The sequence below is a fragment of the Bidens hawaiensis genome, unplaced genomic scaffold, assembly GCF_021521415.1.
Source record: "Bidens hawaiensis isolate Kalapana, Puna unplaced genomic scaffold, B.hawaiensis_p1.1 tig00013942_1, whole genome shotgun sequence".
NCBI lineage: Eukaryota > Viridiplantae > Streptophyta > Magnoliopsida > Asterales > Asteraceae > Bidens > Bidens hawaiensis.
In genome coordinates, this window is record NW_027492192.1 from 69,624 (window position 1) to 94,095 (window position 24,472).

General features: G+C 34.8%; 2 protein-coding genes across 3 annotated transcripts; both read right to left on the bottom strand.

Annotated features, from left to right (window-relative positions):
• Positions 1 to 15,189: 15,189 nt before the first annotated feature.
• On the bottom strand, positions 15,190 to 17,198 carry LOC143545354 (uncharacterized). 2 transcript variants are annotated; one of them, XM_077037260.1, is made up of 4 exons: positions 17,043 to 17,198; positions 16,851 to 16,959; positions 16,005 to 16,067; positions 15,190 to 15,415 (listed from the first exon to the last, which is right to left on the bottom strand). In XM_077037260.1, exons 1-4 carry the CDS (start codon positions 17,125 to 17,127, stop codon positions 15,313 to 15,315), a joined length of 360 nt encoding a protein of 119 aa, XP_076893375.1. In that variant the 5' UTR covers positions 17,128 to 17,198; the 3' UTR covers positions 15,190 to 15,312. The 2 variants fall into 2 exon arrangements, with proteins under 2 accessions (XP_076893375.1, XP_076893376.1); XM_077037261.1 differs by having other exon boundaries at positions 16,851 to 16,954; positions 17,038 to 17,172.
• A 3,901-nt stretch (positions 17,199 to 21,099) lies between these two features.
• On the bottom strand, positions 21,100 to 23,420 carry LOC143545366 (heavy metal-associated isoprenylated plant protein 3-like). The gene is made up of 4 exons (XM_077037271.1): positions 23,321 to 23,420; positions 22,380 to 22,766; positions 22,200 to 22,287; positions 21,100 to 21,816 (listed from the first exon to the last, which is right to left on the bottom strand). Exons 1-4 carry the CDS (start codon positions 23,327 to 23,329, stop codon positions 21,284 to 21,286), a joined length of 1,017 nt encoding a protein of 338 aa, XP_076893386.1. The 5' UTR covers positions 23,330 to 23,420; the 3' UTR covers positions 21,100 to 21,283.
• Positions 23,421 to 24,472: the final 1,052 nt, after the last annotated feature.

The window sequence follows — 24,472 nt, forward strand, 5'->3', positions numbered from 1 at the left end:
TGCACCTTCTTAGACAATGTAACTTTGACTTTAAATTTTTAAAATCAGAAATGCATGTATCATCTAATGGTATCTTTTATTTTAAAGCTGTACCAAACAACGGTATTTATGAATTGGTTCATGACAATACCTCAAATAGCTCATTATATCAAACTTCCACTAAAAGACTCAAAAAGGATTTGAGTGATTCCTACATTTGGCATTGTCGTCTTAGACACATAAACAAGAATCGTGTAAATACTATCCAAAAGAATGGTCTTTTGAAAACAAATGAGTTAGGTTCGTTTGATGAGTGTGAATCTTGTATTCAAGGCAAGATGACCAAAGAACCTTTTAAAGGTAGAAATGAAAGGGCTAAGGACTTGTTAGGTATCATACATACGGATGTATGCGGACCTCTCAAGCCCACTAGTAGGAATAGTGAAAGGTACTTCATTACCTTTACCGACGATTTTAGTCGATATGGGTATGTGTATCTAATGAAACACAAACATGAAGCCTTTGAAATGTTCAAGGAATTTCAAAATGAAGTACAAAATCAGCTCGACCGAACAATCAAGGTACTCCGCTCCGATAGAGGAGGCGAATACCTAAGTGAAGCTTTTCAATGTCATCTTAGAGATTGTGGAATTATTTCACAGCTCACTCCTCCTGGAACTCCTCAACATAACGGAGTATCCGAGAGGAGGAATCGAACACTGTTGGACATGGTTCGATCAATGATGGCACGAAGCTCACTACCACCATCATTTTGGGGATATGCGCTACTTACAGCGGCTCGTATTTTGAATATGGCCCCGACCAAAAAGGTGGATCGAATACCCTATGAAGTATGGCATGGAAAGGTTCCATCCTTTTCATATTTAAGGGTATGGGGATGCATAGTTTATGTTAAACGTGACACCCCAAATAAGCTTGAGGCTCGATCCATCAGGTGTATCTTCATAGGATACCCAAAGGATGATATAGGATATATATTCTATGATCCTAGTGAACAAAAGGTGTTTGTTTCACGCAAAGGATACTTCTTAGAAACTAAGTTCCTTATGGAAGGACCTAGTGAAAAGAGAGTGGAACTTGAAGAGGTTCAAGAATCACTGGATGATACACAGTTGGTCGATACTAGTTTTCAACACGAGGATGTTGAAAGTGATCAAATGGTTGATCATACACACGTTGCTCGCAGATCTAGTAGGATTAGTCGACCTCCCAAGAAATATGGATTTCTCGTGGATAATTGCTACTTGATCGATTCGGATGAACCGATCTCCTACAAAGATGCTATGTCACAACCTGATTGTGACAAGTGGCTTGAAGCCATGAGCGCCGAGATGCAATCCATGCACGATAACCAAGTTTGGGAATTGGTTGATCGTCCACTTAACTCCAAACTGGTTGGATGTAAGTGGGTCTTCAAGAAGAAGACCGATATGCATGGAAATCTAGATACTTACAAAGCACGACTTGTAGCAAAAGGTTTCACACAAACTCAAGGGATTGATTATGATGAAACCTTCTCGCCGGTCGCGATGCTTAAGTCGATCAGGATATTATTTGCCATTGCAGCTCATTTTGATTATGAGATATGGCAAATGGATGTCAAGACCGCTTTTCTTAATGGATATCTTGAGGAAGATGTCCATATGGTTCAACCTGAAGGTTTTGTCGATCCATCTAATCCTGATAAAGTATGTAAGTTAAGGAAATCAATCTACGGGTTGAAACAAGCATCACGGATGTGGAATCATCGTTTTAATGAAGAAATCAAAGCGTTTGGTTTCGTCCAAAACGGTGATGAGGCGTGTGTGTATAAATGGGCTAGTGGGAGTATAGTCATGTTCCTTATTTTGTATGTCGATGATATACTTTTATTTGGAAATGATATACCAAGTATGGAAAGCGTTAAAGCGTGGTTAAGTAGTCGTTTCTCAATTAAGGATCTTGGAGAAGCGACATATATCTTGGGAATAAAGGTCTATAGGGATAGACAAAGGAAATTGATCGGACTCAATCAAAGTGCATACATTGATAAAATCCTGAAAAGGTTCAGGATGGAAAACTCTAAGAAAGGTTTGGTACCTATTCCTAGAGGAACCGTGTTAAGCTCATCCCAAAGTCCTAGCTCTAAGGAAGAGCAGGATAGGATGAAGCATGTTCCTTATGCTTCGGCAATAGGATCTATTATGTATGCAATGATGTGCACTAGACCGGACGTCTCGTATGCTTTAAGCATAACGAGTAGATACCAGCACAACCCAGGTGACAGTCATTGGATGGCTGTCAAGAATATATTAAAATACCTTAGAAGGACTAAGGATATGTTTTTAATATATGGGTCTGGTGAGGAGGAACTCGTCGTAAAGGGTTACGTGGATGCGAGTTTCCAAACTGACCGAGATGATTCTCGGTCACAGTCGGGATATGTCTTCATTTTGAATGGAGGCGCTGTTTCTTGGAAGAGTTCGAAGCAGGATGTTGTCGCGTTATCCACTACAGAATCTGAGTACATCGCCGCTTTAATGGCAGCCCAAGAGGCTGCATGGATGAAAAAGTTCATCATGGATCTAGGGATTATCTCTACCATTCAGGAGCCCCTAGAGATATTCTGTGACAATGAAGGTGCTATTGCACAGATCAAGGAGCCTCGTGCTCATCAGAAAACGAGGCACATTGAGCGCAGATTCAACTACATAAGGGATGAAGTTGAAAAGAGAAAGATATGTATTCATAAAGTTCATACCGATCAAAATATTGCGGACCCACTCACGAAGCTCCTCGATAGGCCAAAGCATGAGGGTCATGTTTGTGCATTAGGACTTCGGTATTCTAGTGAGTGGATTTAATCTGTATTTAGTGTTTGTATAAGAACGAATGTAATGGGTATCTCATGAAAATTAATTATGTTTTAATTATTCAATGAGTTATGTTCTATATTTGCATGTTTAATCCATGAATGACTTATGTTGTTCTAAACGTCCGTAGTCGATCATACTTGTGGGAACAAGTATGAAGTTAAGACTATTATGAACCCGGATTGGTTGATATTCATGTGATGAATATAGGGCATAGGTTTGCCACCAAGGTTCATAGATATTTGTGGGATACAAATATTGGAAATGATCCGCTCTCAAGGATCACTGCATGGAGTTAGTGCAACTGATCATAAGTAATCCTTGAGTAAAGGCGAGTATCATTGTGTCCTTTGACCTGAGATGCATATCGGATCTGGTTTTTCATCAAGTCTGATATCTTGACTCTCTTCTTTGTTATTTCAGTAACACGATGACGTGTAAGAAAGAGCTCAGATATCATATGAGATGTCAACGAGGATGTATGCAGTCAAGATGGAATTTGTTCCTCTTATGTGTTGAGAGTTTAGATGTCTAATGCCTGTTAAGTTAAATCATTGAGAGAATGATCACTCTGTGTCTCTTCGATTTGACAGGACATCTAGCAACAAAGGGATATAATGATAAGACTTACCTATATCATATCAAGTATGGACTTGAAAGGGGTGATGTTATTGAATGGCACTTAGTCAAACCACTAGGGGTGGTGACCTGTTGTTAGGCGGTATTCACCATTAGCATTAACTTCCTATGAGTCTCGTGCAAGTGGGAGATTGTTGGAATATCGTATGCCCGAGACACATAATTAGGTTAATGTGGCTAGGTGTGTTTGATCCAAGTCGGGTCATACCCAATAACGAGTTAGACACACACCAATAATGTATTTGTTAAGATAAGATCTATGAGACAAATACAGAACACGATACATTCAGAAAATCGGGTTTCTGAATACCTACTTGAAAGTGTTAAATAAATTAATTGGTTAATTTATTTATTCAAATAATTATTATTGGAATGATTATTTAACTATGTGTTCTTTTATAAAATGGTTTATAAAAGATGGGGTGTTTATATATTTTATAATGTATAAAATAAATAAAAAAAAAAAAAAAAAAAAAAAAAGATATTTTGGGGCCGGTTTTGGGTGGGCCCCACACCCCAAGGTTTTGGTCAAGTTTTGTCATGGATTTGGTGAAAGGTTGAGTGTATGTTACTTGACTAAAAACCTAACACATTATATTATATTGATAAGAAGATTTTATCATAATCAATAAACTTTCAAGTAAGTAACAAAAAAACCACACAACTCCTTCTTTTCTTTCTTCTTGTTTTCGGCCAAGACAAAAAGGAAGAGGCTCGGGTCTCGGTTTTTGGTGTTCAAGCTCCCTAACATAGCTCGGTGTGTGTTGGAGGCTCGGGGTATATTCCGTTTGAGGATTTTCCTTTGAAAGTCTAGCATCAACATCATCATCTTCTTCAACCATCAACTACATCTCTTAAAGGTTTAAGAATGTAAGTTTTACAAGCTTTGATAGTTTAGTTTTTCCGTATTACTTGATCCTTGCCTCGGGTTTCTAATATATAGATTATTGGTAATCTTATGACATGAATAAACTAGGTTGTTCATGAACACATATCATATAAACTTGTAATATATATATATATATATATATATATATATATATATACATATGGATAGATATGTTTAGTTTGTAAATATCACGCTTCCGCCTTAATTGTGACTAGTTAAATGGTTAACTAAGTATTAATTATCCATAGAAACCCAACATTACGGTGGTGGGTTACGGTGGAGCTGTGAGGCGGAGATGGAGGTGGTGGGTTTATATTGAAACAACTAATCCAAATAAATAAAACTCCTAATTAACTCCCACCTCTTTCACGTCAACCTCTCCTAACAAAAAACATTAATCACAAGCAACCCTATCTAATGTTAGTGTTGTGTAATTTTTGTGTAAATAGAATGTTTAAATTAGTAGATATTAGAAGTTTGAATCATGGTATGCTTAATAAAAGTTATTTAATATAAATAGAATGTTAGTGTTGTGTAATTTGTGTGCAAGTTTACTTAATAGCATAAATAAGTCAATATTAATTAAGATCAAATTCTATATTCATGTTATTGTGTCTAATTTCCAGCAAAAACAAAACAAATCTTCATGTTAGTTCGGGGCACATTAGCAGAGGCGGATTCAACATGTTAATGGGTGTGGGGGAGGGGGGGGGGGGAGGCCCTTCGTATGGGCTCTATGAAAGTTTGATATTTTCATCTCCAAAAAACTTCTTACCTTTCACATTTAGTTCGTTTTCTAAAAATTGAAGTTGTTCTTGAGCTTCTGCAACAACTTGCTCTTCTCCATGACTGGTAATGGCCATGAATATTGCAGGAGTGCACTGAACATACCATGCATCATCGATATACTCCACAATCACAAGCGACTCCGAGATCGGTTTCCCGTTGTGTCACAAGCGACTCCAAGATCGGTTTCTCGTTGTGTAGGAGCACAAGGATCTTTTATGAACCGGATATATTTGCCCCCCGTATTTAAAATTTCTGTATTCGTCACTGCACATTAGAGTAATGAAACCTGATATTTAGGTAAACAATTGTGGTCTATTTACCATTAATAAAAACTAGATACAAGTATAGATGAACATAAATCAAGTAAGACCTACAAGACTCGAACTAATTAGACCTAGTTATATTACAACATGGTCATTTGTCAGGTCTTGATAACACCATTAAGAGGTCCGATTAGATACTGCGGGTAAGGCCCATTTTCTCATCCCTAGGAGCATCTAATAAACAATTAGAACCTAGTTTGTAGGTAAACAATCAGAGTACTATTTAACTCACCAAAAATTACATGTGTCAAATAAAATATTAGAGCCTGACTTGTATGTAAACAACGAAGCTCTGTTTGGTCCTCCAAGAAATGGACTCGTCGAAAAAAGAATTATTATAATATGCTCCATAGATTGACAATATTTAAATATAATTTGTATACAAACAACTACACACCATAACGTGGTCAAAAAACATATATCACAATTGATGCAAATCGAAAACTCTTGATAAAAAAATTATATGGTATTTAGTATTAAAATAAACATATTAAGCTAAGTAATTGTTGAATTGAAAAGAATAAATAAACATGTAAATCAATACAATCAATGATTTATAATCAAAACATGATAATTAAAAGTTGTTATAATTGTGAAAAAGTTCTTGAAATACAAAATTAAGCTCCTTGTTATGTAATTGGACCCGAGAGTTAGGTCAATCAGCCTATAGTGTACGTTTGTTTAAGTGTATATATGTAAAAACGGTTTCGTTCATTACTTATATGGTTATATGCCCGTAGTTCCAACTAGAGGTGCACAAATCGGTTTTTTTAAAAAAACCGGTTCGGTTATTAACCGGACCGGTTTTTTTCGTCCTGAAAAAAAACCGGTTCGGTTAATAACCGGACCGGTTAATAACCGGTTTTTGTGCATGAAAACCATAACCGGTCAAACCGGTTACGACCGGTTTGTGAACCGGTTAGAACCGGTTAATAAACCGGTTTTTTTATTAACCGGTTTTTTAATAACCGGTCTAACCGGTTAACCGTTTTTTTTTTTTTTTTTAAAATAACCATTATTTTTTCACAGTATAAACAAACCGGTAACTACAAGGCAAACCGGTAACTACAAGTATTAAATCGTTATCGCATATTCGTAACTCAAAAATACATAACTTTCATTTATAGCTTTTACATTAAAAATACAAACATTAAATCGTTATCGCATATTCGTAACTCAAAAATACAAACATTAAAGAATGCTTAGACACGATTACATTAACAACTTGCTGTTTCTTACTCATTATTTTCATCGCTACCCGATCCCGAGCTATTCCTTAGGTAATCGTCGTGCGCGGCTTCTTCATCGGTCATTGGTTGAGTGTGTCCTTGATTGACCTCGTCTTCATACAAGCCCGCCTCATAGTCCATTTCCCCCTCGAGTGAGCGTTGATGTTGTGCCCTATCTAAAGCGTCCAAGTAATCCTTGTAGCAAATAGACATCTCTACAGCTGGTGGAGTGAGTCGAGTCCTCCTAATCGATATAACCCTGCCAGAAACAGAAAAAGCAGACTCCGAAGCTACCGTGGAAGCTTGGACCGTTAGTAAATCTTTGGCCATGGCGGCGAGGATCGGAAACTCATCCTCCTTACCTCTCCACCAAGCCAGCAAATCAAGACTTCTAAATTCATCCGGAGTCATGTGTTTCACAAAGTTGGTACCACCATACCTTCCAAGTTCACTGCTTGGGGTGTTTACCTTTTGACGTTTACCGGCGTCTTCCCAAATCATGTAGTACATCCCCATTTCAAGGTCGGTTTGGGATTGGGATTGGGCAACAGCTCTTAACGAGTCATGAATTTGGGAAGACGACCCGTATTTTGTAAGGTAAACATCATACATGTTAGACAAGGTGGTGTTGAAAGCATTATTTAAAGTTTGGTTATAATAGGGGTTTTGATCGTCGTTTAACTCTAGCTCATCACAAATTTTTTCTATTAAAGCTTCAACACCACCAACATTTATGCAAGGGTTTAACGCAGCAGCACATGTCAAAACAGCGGGTAGTTGTTGAAAATATTTTCTAAATTTTTCTTTCATTTTTACACCCATATCAAAATAAGGTGCACCCCTACAATGAAGTTCACTCAACTTTGTGCACATGACAGCAATTTTTGGTAAAGCAATGGGGCTTGTTGGATAGTAAACCCCGGATAAACTAGTTGTGCAAGATTTAAAAATTTGAAGGACCTCCGTAACGATCTCAATCAATAACCAGTTTCTAGGATCGTACGGTGCACATTTACCCCTACTTGACATTATTTGATGAAACGCAATTAGTGATTCTTTTTGTTGGATGGCTTTCTCAAACATATCACAAGTCGAGTTCCATCTTGTTGGACAATCCCAATTGGGCCCCAACCATTGACAATTAGCTTCATCACAAAATTTTTTGTATCTTGAAAATGTTTTATTGTTGCTAAAAACATCTCGTAACATTCTTTTAAAATTGTTTCTTTGCGTTTCGATCACGTTTAACCCATCTTGCACGGCCAAGTTGATAATATGTGCAATGCATCGGCTATGAAAAAACGCTCCATCACAAATAGGTTTATACTTTAATTTTAAATGGCCAACCGCGGCCGTATTGTTGGACGCGTTATCAAACGAAATTGAAAAGATTTTATCTTCAATCTTGTATTGTCGAATGACTTTATCCAAGAGTTTAAAAATATTTCTACCCGTGTGCGGGTAATCAAACAATTGAAACGCAACGGTTCGTTTCATCATTTGCCACGACCCGGGGTCAACCCAATGAGCCGTCACACAAATGTATGAGTCGAGCGAACCATTAGGTACCGACCACACATCCGTTGTTAAGTTTACACCAGTTTGTAAGTTTGAAAAGTATGAAATTAGTTCGGATTTAGCGTTTTTCCAAGCTTTAAGACAATCTCTTCTAAGGGTCGAACGACTTACGTGTTGGTAGCGTGGTTGAACATACTTTTGCATCATCTCCGTGAATTGAGGGTTGTCGAAGTGGTTGAAAGGAAGTGTATTTTGAATCACAAAGTTTGAAAACTTTTGACGTACCGCTTCAAGGTCGTACGTAAACACCGTTCCTTGATTCGTCATCTCCGGCTGCGAACTACTTCCCGATTCGTCCTTCAAGGCCTTGCAAAAGGGCCTTTGTACATGCGCTCTTAAAGTGGAGTTTGCATCTTTGCCATAAAACTTCAAACAATGTTTGCATCGAGCTTTTTGGGTACCGTTAGACATTTCGCATAGGTCGAAATGTTGCCAAACATCTTGGTTTCGTTTCGTGGGGATGACCCGAACGACCGTTTCTCCCGTGTTCGAGGCACCCATGTTGACGGATGAAGCAGCACTTTGGGAGGCCATGATAATCGACTACGAAATAAGAGCGTATGGAGTGGTAATGTGGTATAATTGAGCGTGAGATAACAAAATAATCGCGTATGTAATAAACGTTTAGAGCGTTTGGAGTTGTATAATCGAGTGTGATCTAACCAATACCCAACCTAAGCTATATATAGATGTTTGTGGGGGTAAAATGGGGGAAAAAAAAAAAACGGTCAAAACTTATAAAAAACGGCTATATGGCCGTTAATCAACGGGAAAAAACCGGTTTTTAACCGGTTAACCGGTTTTTTTATAACGGTCAAAAACCGGTTTATAAAAAAACCGGTTAACCGGTTTTTTAAAAAACCGGTTATTAAAAAAACCGGTTTTTTAATAACCGGTTATTAAAAAAAACCGGTTTTTTTTATAACCGGTTATAAAACCGGTTTTGGCTCCAAATTGTGTAACCGATATATAAACCGCCGGTTTGTAAACCGGTCAAACCGGTTTACAAAAAACCGGTTTTCTTAAAAACCGGTTTCCGGTTTAAACCGGCAAACCGGTTCGAGGACCGGTTTTTTTGACCACCTCTAGTTCCAACAGAATGAAATATGAATTCATGAACTCTTTAGTTCCACATTGATAACTTTATGATATCTCAGTTTCCATCTACTTTCTTATTTCTACTTTCTCCACACATGCGTTATTCTTCTATCTTTACATGTACATATCATAAATATCACGGTATAATTTCTTCTTCTTATATTCATGACATTTACGTGTTAGATAACGTTCCACCTTATTAGATATTGTTGAAGCTCTTGTTACACAACGTTGAATTGATGTGCTACTTTAACTATTGATAATGATGCGAATACACCTTATCAGAGTTGTGCAATCTAAAGTGTATTAATCTGACTATAAATAAAAAAATAACAATATTAATTACTCAAGCCAAACTATTCATGTGTTCATTATATCTCTGCATTCAGCGATCTAATAAAAACAACATAATTCACATCAATAAATAAACAAACAAACCTGCTCATGGCAGTTTTGAGTAAAGTTATCACCTATGCTAACAACTTTAACAAATAACAAATACAGCCGAACACATTAATGCCATAGCTAGTTGAGCACATCAATTAATTACCTAAAACTAATTATAAGCTTATCCCTGTTTTGGTAACTTCAAATACAGCTTTAGTAATTTCTATGCTAATGATGATGAGCATTTTCGGTACCGGTACGCATTTGATACTGATTTGGTACCGTTAGTACCGAATCGGTACCAGGTTTTTAGTTTTTGGTATCAATACGGTACTGGTATTTCCCGAATTTTGCGCAAATATCGGTACAGAAACGGACATTTCGATACAGGTACCAAATATTTTGAATTTTCGGGATCGGTACCGGTACCATCCTGAGCTCAACCATAAGATCCATAACTAAAAGCTTAGGCTATGTGTGGTGGTTTAACTAGCAAGAGGTAGTTAAAGTGTCATGTCACTGCCACGTAACCTGTGAGATTTATCTAGCTCATTCATTATCGAGGGCGTTGTAGGTTCACTTAGCTAGTTATAGTGGTTGTTGATGGGTGGCTCTACTTTTTCAATACATAACACTTGAAAACACCGGTCCCTTAACGCCTCAAGCAGTGTAGCTGCCCTAGCTGGCGTTAAGGAGTGGCCACATCACCATAATGCCAAGCTTTGTGCTTCAACGAGGAGTAGCCTTTGAAATTCTATTATTTTGGTAATTTCCATACACCTTTTTAGTTTATAAACTATGTTGATTGATTATGTTTAGTCATATTTAACATTTAGGACCTCATTGTCACCTAATCTACTTGTAATAATATTTTTTAATAAATGTTAATGCTACATATTAGGCCATGGGGTATACTCTAACCTCTACATGAGTTAACATGACATGACATGACACTTTAAAGATGGATTAACCCACTCCTCACTTGTGTTAAGTGTGTTAAAATGACCCATGGATTATGCTTCTAACGGGTTAAAAGAAACAATATGCATTAAATATATATTAATTACTAATTAATTTGTTATTATTTATTTTGGTAATCAAACTAAATGTTTGATTTTACATTAAATATTAATAGGAGAGAGATAGAGTTAAATGAGTTAAACTATTTCCTTTGAATGATATGGAGTGAAAGAGAAAAAATGAGTGATGTGAAGCTTATATGAAATTAAGATGGGTTAAAGTATACCTAATGGTTTGATAGAATTTTGAAATCATTAACTGCACAAGCATTTACATATCTAATAGTTTTATTTAGTTACATAAATGGCAACTATTTACATTAGCACCCCTGTAACTTTTATTTGTTTTTACAATTAAAAACCTTTTAATATAGTAACTCTTAAGTTCCGTTAATTACACAATTAACCCTACAATTTTATATCCGTTGTAATACAGGTTTGATCGATTTTCTACCGCAACACGAGGGTTGCAAGCTCTAGTATAAAAAGAGGTAGCCTCTTGTAGCTGAATATTACACCACAAATAAGCAAGATATAGTGACTATGTCCCACCTAATCGGATACCTAAAGTATCACTATTTGTCGATTCATGAGTATATTTGTATCCATTATTTTGATTGTGATGGCTTATTTTGTTAGTTTTGGTACAAAATTATATATATATATATATATATAGAGGTAAAGGATGGAATACGAAAATCCTTTATCGTACAATAGGTACGCGATATTCTCAGACGTCCATCTTCAATAACCATAAAATCACAATTACGCGAGTCGGCCTCCGTCAACCTCTTCTCCCGTCGATTCCGTCCACCTTCACCATCGCCGTTCAACGATTCCGTCCACCATCCATCTTCGCGACCACCATCTTCTTCCGACACAACCATCAATCGTTGCTCACATGTCAGTTGATAAAATTGACCAATTGAAATGAAATTGTTGAACTAATTGAACAATTAAACTTTGAAATTGGTCCAATTAATCATCAATTTGAAGTTTCAATTAATCAATTTTGAGTTTTGCAGAAACCCAGTTGCAAACGTTCCATATTTTGTTCATATGATCGAATCAATGATCAAATTAACGGTCGATTGACGATTGATTGATGATTATGAGATTATATGAAGTGATTTCAGTGTTCAATTTCATGTTTACAGGTGTTTAAATTTTTTTTTGGTTAGTTTTAGAAGTTCTGAACACCCAGAACTTCTTAGAACTTCTAAACTTTTTTGAACACCCAGAACTTCTTAGAACTTATAAACTCTTTTGAACACTCAGAACTTCTAAACTTAAACTTTATCACAACTTATAAACTTTTTTGAACACGCAGAACTTCTTAGAATGTTTAAAGATGTTCATTTTTTTTAACACCCAGAACATCTGTGAACATATTAGAACGTTTAAAGATGTTCCTTTTTGGCCAGAACGTTTAAAAGTCTTCAGTTTTGTTTCAGAACGTTTAAACATAATATTTTGAACCCTAATCAGAGCTTGATTGAGTGCATTAATTCTGCAATTCCATAATCGATTGATGTTTTTGTTAGAACTTCTAAACCTTTTTGTTAGAACTTCTAAAGTTTTGGTATAGAACTTTTAAACTTGAATGTTTAAAGGTGTTCGTTTTTTGTCTGAACGTTGAAATGTACAGTGTCTTCAGTTTTGTTTAACATCCAAAATAAGTTGCAATTGTAAAATTGAAGACTCAAATACGTATGATTAGGCGAAACATTGAAGAACAAACAACAATCGTTTGTTTAATTGTAAAAAAATTGACCAATTGTGTTTGACGTTTATTCGCAGGTAACGAACATTTTTTAGGTTTAGATAACTCAATTTAGTTTGATGTCAATCTGTAGATTAGTTTGATATGGATCGATGATTGAATTATATTAATATGGATGGGCGTCTGATGATTCAATTGATGAATCAGATTGTAGAATTAGATTTGGTTATTTACGATTATGCCATCGCGTAAAATCGACGTTTATAGAGCTCGCGTACCTAATGTACGATGACTGATTATTGTACAGTAACCCACCCCTATATATATATATCTAATAAAAGGTTTTAAATTCAATACAATTATAAACTTGATCGATCACTGAATTAGCCTGTTGGTCAGACTGGTCTTAGAAACCAGACAATCACACTATTTATAAATTAAAAATTTAAGATATGTTGCTAATTTTTTTGAACGACGAGATTTTATCGACCACAACGGGCCAACAAGAAGCTACAATCAATGCTCCCAATCCATAGAGAACTTTCTTAGCCTCGATACCATCCATAAGAAGCTTGTTGGGATCCTAAACTTGTCGTGAGCATTAGTGTTTCTTATCTTTAAGATTTTAACTAAATCAATGAATGAGATTTAAAAAGAAAAAAAAATATATTAAAATCTGGTCCACCCACTCAGTAATGTTTGTTGGTTCAGCAGGTGCGGCCGGCTTAAATGAAAACGGTTAAAATACTCATCAGGACCAATTAGGAACTAGTTTATGGTATGACTTGTCCAACAAGTCTAATTTCGAAGCATTTTTTAATAACATAAACGTTTTTTTTGTAAATTATTTTTTGATTTCCTTATCTTAGATTCCATATCATTTATAAACATAATAAATTTTGAAGTGTTCAAATTATTCAAATAAAAAAATTAATATAAAACACCATGATATAATAATCTAGTGGTACAATGTTAATTAGTCACTTTAAATATGAAATATTTGTTGTTATAAATAATCTAATATAAAAAAACGAAACAAAATTCTCAATAATCAGACGCCACTTTCGGTGTTCTCCTCTACCGTGTGAGCACCGAAACCGTTGCATTTAAAAGTAAAAAATATTATTTAGTACACAAGAACACTAGTTTTTTTCAAAAAACACAACTCATTATTGCATTTAATTCAATAAAAATCTGACACATTCAGATACAATGATACTGCACCACTAGTATAAACATAGACCAAACATATACAAATTGTACAATAATAATCTTTTTATACCGGAATGGAAGCTGGAAGGTGAATACTTTATCAGTAAAATTACTTTTATATATTATTTAAATTACAGTTACATTTTTATATATATTTACAGGACATTTGACACTGTTTGTTTTATAAAAGTTCTTACTTTTTCACACCTCAACTTTATTTTTATGACGTGGGAAGTGCAATATCTGATATTGTTTTTTATATATTTTCTTTTAATAGGTGAAATTTGTCTTGGGTAAATTTTCATGTATGTACTTTATTTTGTAGATTTACTTTATTTTTTTGAGAATTTCTTTTTAAGGTATGAAGTTCTTTAAAGTATATAAAAAGTCACTTATATACATACCAAGACTTTTTAATGATGATTCGCCGATGAAATGGATACAAACTTTTATTTATGTATTTCGTTGTATAAAAAGTGAAATATTGTTCGAGACGGATACAGTCGAATAATAATTATATAGAAAATAGATATATTTACCATTTTATTTGATAAAGTTATTATGTAAATTTATCACATGTTTTTTTTATTTTGTATGGTCTAATTTTAAGTGGTTAAGAAAATTAATTTCCATTCCAGAATTTCAGCCTCATAAAATCCTATCTTCACTTGTAGGTGACAAGTTCAAACATTATAACTTTAGATATTTAACATCTACTAATAGTATCATATTTTCTCTTTTGGAAGTTGCATGTAATAATATACAACTTTCATTTGATCAATATCTTATCTAGAGGTGTGAAAACATACATGTCGGGCGAGTTGGATACCGGACATAAGTGGATCCAGGTTAAAACATGTAACTTTCTATTCATATTACGTGTTATCAAATTAGCCAAGTATCATATCTTAACTCGTTAAAGATAAAAACACAACGTAACGTGACTTATTTTATAAGTAAACAGGTCCAAAATCACATTATAAAAACCTTTAATGAAGCACCTTTAAGTAACTAATGAGAACACAAGTACACAACTCTAAATACATGTTTTTTTTTTTTTTTTAAATTGAACCATGTTTTCTCCATTCTTGAATGTATACATGCAAGTGTATATGAAGTGTGAACAAAAGAATCTTTGTTCCTAAAGTACTTGGATTATTGTTTTCTTTTTCTCTTTTTCTTTCTTTTTCTTTTAAAAGTAAATTAAAAAAACCAAAAACTAAAGTAAATATAGATCCAGAGTCTTGACTACTCACCTCAAAATGGATTCTAACAAAAATACACTAGGTTAAACTTTTGCAACCAATTTTTTAATTAGTAAAATTTTAGCCCAAGTTTAATATTTGGTTGACATTTCCCAATTTATAATTTACTGAATACCGGACGACTAGATGATGATAAAGATGAAGCACTGAGTATAACCATGAGAGCAATCACATCAAGAATTTTAATTGAACTAGCTTTACTGATTTCAAAACAGCGTTGATAACTAAAGACAAGATGAATACTAGTTATACGATGTTTTGCAAACTGAATTAAAGAAAATATAAAGTATCGACATACACAAACTAAGCTCACATCGACATTAACTTTGGTCCATTATCGGGCAGGCCCATTCCAGCGGCCAGGTCAGCATCAATTTGTGTATGCGGTGCAGGGCCTGCCATTACCTTCAACCTGCAAACAGCAACAAATATGTTTTTATCAATCCTCGATCTGGAAGAAAATTTTTAACTTGCTGAAAATATATTTGCTTATTCTAATTTTTAAAAGGTTTGACAGGTTAAATAAGTCAACCCAAACACGACCTGATTGATTAACGGGTTAAACATGCCAACCCAAACGCAACATTTTTATCAAACTGTTTAGAACTGGCAAACCTTATAATCTGCGTTTCGTGGTTTGGAACGTGTCAAAAATTGTCACCCAAACTTCAATAACAAGCTTAATAAATAAAAGTTTGTATCACATCGGTTCATAAAATTTATGTCTACCTATTTTTGTTCTAGAGATTAAAATGATAACCATGCTTAACTAAAAGGTTGTTCTATAAACCATTTATGCACTTAAAAACTAATTTTCATAAATATTCAACCGAATAACAATTTTTGTAAATCAAAGTTCATATGGTTTTGAATCTGTAACACAATTCACATCAAATTACATTCAAATTAATGTTTTTTTCTTGTTCTAGAGATTAAATAAAATAATAACCACATTAAGCAATAAAGTTGTTATCTATTTTAAAAAAACTAAAAGGACATACCGTTTCTTGTGTCGTTTAGTCTTGAAATGTTCATCTCTAACTGCCACATTCGCAAAATAACGACTGAAATAATAAACAAATATTCAGAATTAGTCAAGATTAACAAACAAACCATAATAACAAATGATCGGAGTGGAATTCAGTACAAATAAAATTAACCTACTAAACATATAAAAAACCTTGGTTTTAAAAAGCGTGCTTTAAGCGCACCGAAGCGCAAAGCAATACAAGGCAATGCCCAGCCCATAGTCACAGAAATCACTCAGTATGGCGCGAATATCGTATTGGTACAAAATGTACCGTGTCAGAATTCGATATCGTTCCGAGCGTGGTTCAATTCGTGAACCAAATCGCATGTGAGGCGCAATTTAAGGCGTGCTTTTTCTGCACGAGTGATCATTTTAAGGTTTCAAAATGTTGTACCACATGCTTTTTATTAGGTTGTACATGTAGGTGATTTATTAACTGGGTAGGGGATGCTAAAAACTAGCGCTTTCGCTAGTCGAGCCAGAGTGGGTAAGAGCTCGAGCTCAATTTTCAGCAAGGCAGCTCGAGTTTAAAGTTAAACGAGCCTAAGATTGAGCCAACAAGCAAGCCATGGCCCAAGCCGAGCTCGGCTCGGTTAGAAAAATAAGCCAACCTTCAAATCAAGTTTTTTTAACTAGTTTTATTCGAGTTTTATCGGGCGAGCTTTAAAACAAGAAAAACATTTCTTTTGTTTATAAAACCAATCAAATAGCTAATAATTATTATTAGTTCATAATTCTGAACTAGTAATTACACTAGTTATTTGTATTTGATTCTAGCACTAAATAATCTATAAATTAATAAAATTGAATGACTTACTCGCAGTGTAAACAATAATATTGTCCCATTCCGGGAAGATCTTCATCCAACGGCAACGCCGCCTTCTGATCCTCAGGCTTCTTCAGCTCATCATAAACCGCATCGTCACGTAATAACACAAAACAAAGTCAAGGAAACAAACAAAAAACCACAAATATTTTGTCAAATTATTTTATATAAAATAAAGGATATCTTTGACGAGGAATTTGGCGAGACGGAAGGTTTTGTGAGAGTATCGTCTCTTCTTCACCCGTCTGTGTGGACATTTGCCGCCCATGGTGCCTTCAGATGTATGTATTGTGCAAACCCTAGGTTAGGGTTTGATGCTAAAAGGAAGACGAAGTCGGCTTTTGTGGGTATAAAAATATTTGGGCCACGGTTCCAGTTACGATCTTGGGCTAACGGTTATGACCCAACTTCTATCGGATTTTTTAATGAAAGTAAGAAAATAGAGTGGGATAAAAACCCGACCTGAAACCGGTTCTTTCCTTACACGATTCGCGTGTACTTACTAGGTTTCGGTTCCAGTTACGATCTTGGGCTAACGGTTTTTTTTTTATCTTTCAAATCCTTCAACAAGCAATTATCATGATCTCATAAAACATTTCCTTCTCTGGAATACCTAGCCCCACACTTTATTCCAGCCCCACAATTGAGTATGACTCTAACAAGTCTCTTACCTAGAAGGCATAAAGAGGAGGAAGCTTGCACACAAGCTCAAAGAAATTTCACACCATGGAAGCCACCAAACAACTGGAAAAATATGATCGGATGTCCGGATTACGTAATCGCACAACACATATAGGTTGTCCAGGACTTGTATGTTTCTTTTGCTTAACACCGTTTGAGTAGGAATTTTATCCATCTCTTACCTCGAAGCATGAATAAAATGAAACATTGAGTATAGATTTCATGACTTTATTTTACATCAAAACAACTAAAGTTATTAAACATTATGCCTTGTTTATTTGAAAAATAATTATTATATAATATATCATGCCACTTTAATTAAATCTCTCATTAGTCATAAAAGATTGTTGGTAAAATATATTGGATCGTGTTATTTAGTGCTACGTTTTGGGACACAAAACACACCGTGTCATTACTAGGATAGTTGACCTCGTGCGGAGTGTTTGCACAAATCCGGTAGAATCCAGGATCCTCATGTTAAGCATGTTGGTAAGATAGACATATGAGGATAGTCGATTTCGTGATATGTTATGGTTTGGTCACCAAAAAAATGTTGTGAGCTATTAGCCAGTATGGAAAATCAAATATTATCATGGTCATGTTCGAGTGTTACAACAAAGAGATGTAAGTGTGTGAACTTTGGTTATAATATAACATCATAACCTAGTCACCATGCTAAAGATCGTCTCTGATTGATGATGTCTTCCTTTACAAAGAGTTACCTATCAAATCTCAATAGTTAACTATCGCTCATAATAATAAACACTAGATTATCAATCATCCCTTAAAACTTTTCCTATCCTTGCAATGATTTACTCTCATCTCATCCTTTTCAAAAAAGTTGATGTTGAAGGTGAATATTAGTACCTTGGTATCATGGTTGTGGTGAGGATGGTATGCTAGGACAAGTATCATTGGAGACGATGAGTCCTTGAAGAGTTTATTTGAAACACCTTATGTGAATATCACATTGTTTTTTAGAATAGAGATGCTAGGTTATATCAAGCATCATGTCTTACCAACGTATAACAAGAGAGATATACGGTTGATTTTATATGATTTTGCAAAAACAACAAAAGTTAATCTAGCTTTCATATTTATGCACGGCTATTCTTGAAGTTTTTGACCCACATACTGCCCATGTTTGTTTTTTCTTTTTCCAGTTTATTTTACATTTTTGCCAAACATGGCAAATATCAAGAGCTCGTTGCGAATTTAGCGCCTAATTTGAACCTTCTTGGGTTGATATATCCCAAAACTCGCATAACAAAAACTTGGAGTTTACCTCATAAATATGTTTAATCAGTTCCACGTACCAATTTGTAAGCACTCAAAGATCTGTATTTTAACTCAAAACATACCCAAATTTGCACACTTCATTAAGATTTTAAAGCATGAAACCCTTTGATCACTCAAAACCCCAAAACATGCATCCAGATATCATCATCTATACTTTAGCAAAAATAAAAATGTATCATTTACAACCAAAACAAACAAAAGTTTACTTGATTACTAACTCAAGAACACCCCATAACCTAGGCTTTAAAGTTAGAAATTCACATACATAAACTCCTTGACTAATATATGATATGTTTGCTTGTATAAGTTGTTGGGCGGTGCCAAGTTGGTCGACTGGGGAATTGTGAGTACTCAACCTAGTCGAGGAGTACTCAAGAATTCCCCATTTTAACGCAATCAGCCCCTCAAGTATTCAAGCATGCAAACTTTAAATTCAAACTTGATATTCTTCTTTTAAAATAAACTAACAAAATCATACTATTCTAAATTTCTAATCCTTAACAATAAACCCGCAAAACGATTTATATAAACTACCAAGGTTTAAAATACAGACCTAATTACACTAATAAACCCTTCACATAAAGCTATATAATTGATGTAAGTTGCTAAGAACAAAACCGTGTGACACTAGGGGTAAACTCGAATATATATGATGGTAACAGGAACGTTACATAATCGTATCAAAGCAACCCTTGTAGCTTAGAGTGTGTAGAGTTGTAACATTGTCATTATAATTAAACACACTAAATAATATTAATGTAGATGTCCTAATAATTGACACACTTGATAAAAATGAATTATCATTACTATTACCACATCAAACTAGTCAATCTCATTCTTATAAATGAGCGTTGCGAGTTGCAACACAACTAGCCATCAATGTGGGAGAGCATTTAACGTTTACCAAGACTATTTCCTAACTTCCAAGCATCTTTATGTCATTGTCCGTTGATACCAACCGGTCCAGTCGATGACTAACCAAGGCGGCGTTTGGTGTTCGCCGTCGAAGAAATGACCTTTTAAAGCCAACGCTCAAATAAGTGTTGATGTGAAAGGTAACTTTTTTTTAAAACCTCAAAGATCTTTTCGGTATTTTTACCTATTTAGGACATGCTAGTGTCTGAATTATATTAAGACCCTATGCGGTGGAGAACGCCCTTACAAGGGCGTTGTGCACCATACTGCGCCACGTCATCATAGGGGCCTTCCAATCATTACCTCATTATATTTCTTTTTATTATACATTTATGAACAGGCAAATTAGATTTTATAATCCCAACTTACTGCAATTGGCCGATAATAATCTCAACTTTGAAAATAATTATTACTGGTCCTTACTTTTATACTAATTGTTTTCATTGGACCTCCGCTAAAAAACACTTAACGACGTTAATTGATTTTTAAATTTCAAACTGGTATTTTAGGGTTTTTAATCGGAATGAGTATATGAGTCGATTAATGTAAAACTTACCTCCAAACGGTGGTCCAATCGACTAGAGGATGTTTCAATTCTTGTGTTTAAACTTTTAATTAACAAAATCAAGTTGGTTGAAGTGTCGTTTGGAAATAAGTTTTACATCAATCGGTTCGTATTCTCATTCTGATCAAAAGCCCTAAAACATCAATTTGAAATTCAAAAAAAACTTAACGTCATTACAAATTTTTAACGGGGTCCAATGAAAACAAATAGTGTGAAAGTTGGGATCAGTGACAACTATTTCAAAGTTGGGATTATTATCGGCCAGTTGCATTATATTGAGACGGTTAAAATCCCAATTTTCCTATTAACAATAAAACATAAAAACACCTCCACCAATCATTTCCCGTCATTCAACAACCTTCACCACCGAGACTATGTGGAGAGCTCCCCCCCCCCCAATCCAAACCCTTCAAGACGCCCCTGGTGGGTGTGGGGGTGGGGGTCGGGAAGGCGTCCCACTATACATAGTCTAAGAATTTCATTATATGATAACATATGCAAATAGATTTGTTGATTGAAGAATGGTATTGTGTACTCTTACTTCTTTACCGTTCAAATATTTATTTCTAGAAATATCATCAAAGAGCTTTTAGCTTAATGATATCAATGTGTAGATTTGGAAGTAACTTTAAATGATGTTTGTGTTATTTGTTCTAAAAAAAATTCTAGAAACCACCGTCACCACATATCGACCAAAAATGCAACAACAAATAAACGATTTAAGTGTAAGAAAACAACAAAGTTGAAAGGCATTATTTATAAGAACTTTGACAGAATATTATTCATTATTAAAAACACATATATACAATTAAATATTAATAACAAATAAAACTCATGAATATAATAAAACTAGCTAGCCGAACATAAGACAATCTATTTCATCAGTTAGTAAAACTTTATCCTTATTTATTTGTTGTTGGCCTATTAGATGAGTGTTTGGCTTGTTGGTGATGTCAAGCTCACTTCACATAATTGAACACGCAGCATTCGGATTCTCGTCACTAAACATCCCCATATCGAGCCCACGAGAATCGTTATAATACACCGGAGGTGGCAGTGGAGGTCCATTCGAGTATTGCATAGAATACCCATGATTGAAATGTGACACACCATAATCTTGGTTATAATAACTCTGGTTATAAGTTGGCATTGTATATGTATAAGCATTTGGTCCATAATATTCAAGCTTGTTAACCACCTCTATGCCTCTACTTCCATCATTGCCGTCAACCGCCTTCTCCTCGGCTTTCTTTTTATCACCATCACCACCACCACCGCTACCTTTCTCTTTCTTGTCACCACCGTCTGCTTTCTCGGGCTTTTTGTCATCTTTCTTGTCGTCTTTCTTGTCATCTTTTTTGTCGTCTTTTTTCGGAAGAACCATTTGTACATCTCTTTTAAGTTTGTCTTTTAAGTATGGTACAAGATTATTCACGTCCATTGTCCCTTTCACTAACACCAAATCTTTGCTAGCATCTGGTATTGCCGATTCTACCCCTGTTAACCAATAACCAATATTAATTAAATAAATAAATTTATCTTTATTGTTGTTTTGAAAAGTTGTTAGCCAAAAAAGAACCTAAATCATAACTAAACTAACCAAAAAATGTTATAATCAAATAACCTAATTATTTGAGAAATTGATAGTTGGGTTATAATCTTGTTTATAATTTCAATCATGGTTATATGTGTATAAATAACTGAGTTAAAGGAGAATGATCACAACTAAAAGTTCTAAAACAAGCCTATAAATAATATGTTACATGATTAAAATACGTTAAACCAAGTCATATGTTTCAATAGTCGCATTAACCAAACCATTTACAATCAAAACCGATCAGTTAAAACAAAACCGAAAAAATAACCTTTCGATAACTCACCTTTGATTTTCGATATAGTTCGTTTAATTTTGTGTATACATCCTTCGCAATGAAGCGGAATCTTCAACACGACCGTGCTCGATTGAACCTATAGTTACCATTAAACTAATTAATTTACTAAACCCCATTAATCAAAACACTAAACCCATAATTAAATATTATTCATTTTGCTAACATTACCTCCTTAGACTTTTTAGCATCTGCCTTTGAGTCACCGGACTTTTTAGCATCCGCTTTCGAGTCACCGGATTTTTTCTCCGACGGCTTATCGTCACCCTTCTTATCACCACCTCCGGCTTCCTTTTTCACCGGAGGAGCGGAAACTATCTCCACCTTCTTCTTCGTCTTCTTTTCGATTCGTTCCTTAACGCCTGTGGGGTCCACATTTCCAGTCACCGTAATTTTATTTCCGGCCATATCAACATTTACAGCTTCAACACCTTTGAAGTGACGAATTGAACTCTTAACCTTTTTTGCGCAGCCTTCGCAATGCAAATCGAGCTTTAAAACAATGGGGATTGATCCGCCATCGGGTTTTTTCTCGCCTGAATCCTTCTTATCATCCTTCTGTAAATCAAAACATCAAATTAATATTGTTCAGTTTCAAATATCATGATCCCAGTATCTATGAATGTAACTTTTAAAAAGACGTAGATTTGCTATCTAAAAAGAGCTGGCTAGCAATACAATTTGTTGTCAGTTTACATGTAAAAAAATATATTGAATTTAAATTAAGTTGAGCTGCTCGTGAGCGACTCGAGATTGAATTGATAAAAGGGTCGAAACGAGTCGGGCTTATTTGAGCCTGAGGTTCAAATAAAGCTCATTTAGTTATTCAGTCCAAGCTCAAGCCTTGACGAACTGTGTATCTTTAAGTTCACATTACACAACCGAGCTTAAACTCAAGGTTTTCTCAAACTATACAAAAATGATTACAAAGATATATAAATGAACTATTTAAGTATAAAAGAATCGAGCCCGACCCAAGTCAGAGCTTGAAACACGTCTGACAAGCCTAGCTCGAACTCCCAAAAGTCAATACAAGCCAAGCTTGAGCCTAGTCAAGCTCAGACTTTGCTCGGCTCGTTTCACTCTTAGTTTTTGGAGCTATAAGAACTTACCGCGCCCATTGTATATTAAGTTATGATGACTTAGTGAACTCTATATGAAAATGTTGAATGTTAAAAGTTTTTGTGATGTTGGGAGATAAATTTGAAAATGAACAATTTATAGGAGGGGTTGCAACATGCAAGTGGGGTAATTTAATAATGGATAATGTTGAACGGGACGTTTGACCAAGTTGTTTGACTAGTTGTATTTATTTGACGGGTTGTGTTGCGTGAAGAAATTGACTACTTGACCCGATTTTTTACCGTTAAATTTATTGAATATTGATGGCTTTTACTATGGGCTTCTAGCGGGTCAAATCGGGGCACCGGTCCGTTCACGCACTGATAATTAATAATTGTTACTAATTACATGCCCTAAACTATATAAATATTAAAATAACAGGTAAAGTGCTTTTAGAAATTAAACTTTTGGTTGTTAGAATATTGTAACAAAATTTCATGAGCATTTTATGGCTGCTAAAATATGAAGCGCCGTGTTTAAATTGTGGTGGTTCTCTTAAAAGTCGAAAACATACATCTTTTGAAAATCCAACCTTGGTTTAATATATACTTTTAAAATTCATCACTTTTGTATATCAAGTTTTGAACTTTTGATTAATTCTTGGAAGTGCAAATTGTCACACAATTCTCGTTAGGGAAGAAAAATTTTGTAACTAAGTAGGGGTGAGCACGGTTCTGTTCGGTTATTGGGTGAAACCCAAACCTAAACCTAAGCTATCGGTTATTTTAGAATACCAACCAATCGGTTTTCGGTTATTCGATTATTCGGTTATTCGGTTTTAGGTTATTTTCGGTTTCGGTTTAGGTTATTTTCGGTTTTTTATTGTGAGTAGACATTACAAAAAACAAAAAAATTAAAAAAAAAAATAGAGTACCTCATACATATTGAATTCAAAATACAAAAATAGGCACGTGTTAAACCAAACAAATACAAAGTTGTTTGAGTAGTAGAGTTTAAAATTCAACAACGTTCTTAATAAAAAAAAACTAAAGGTTTCCAGAATCTTCATTTATTATCTTATTCATCTTTAAAGGTTAGACTCAATCTTGATCATCTTCATAATCTTCATAACCATCAATGGTAGATTTTTTTTTGTGTTTTGTTTCTGCTCATAACATCTTTAAAAAAACACGTAGAAAACA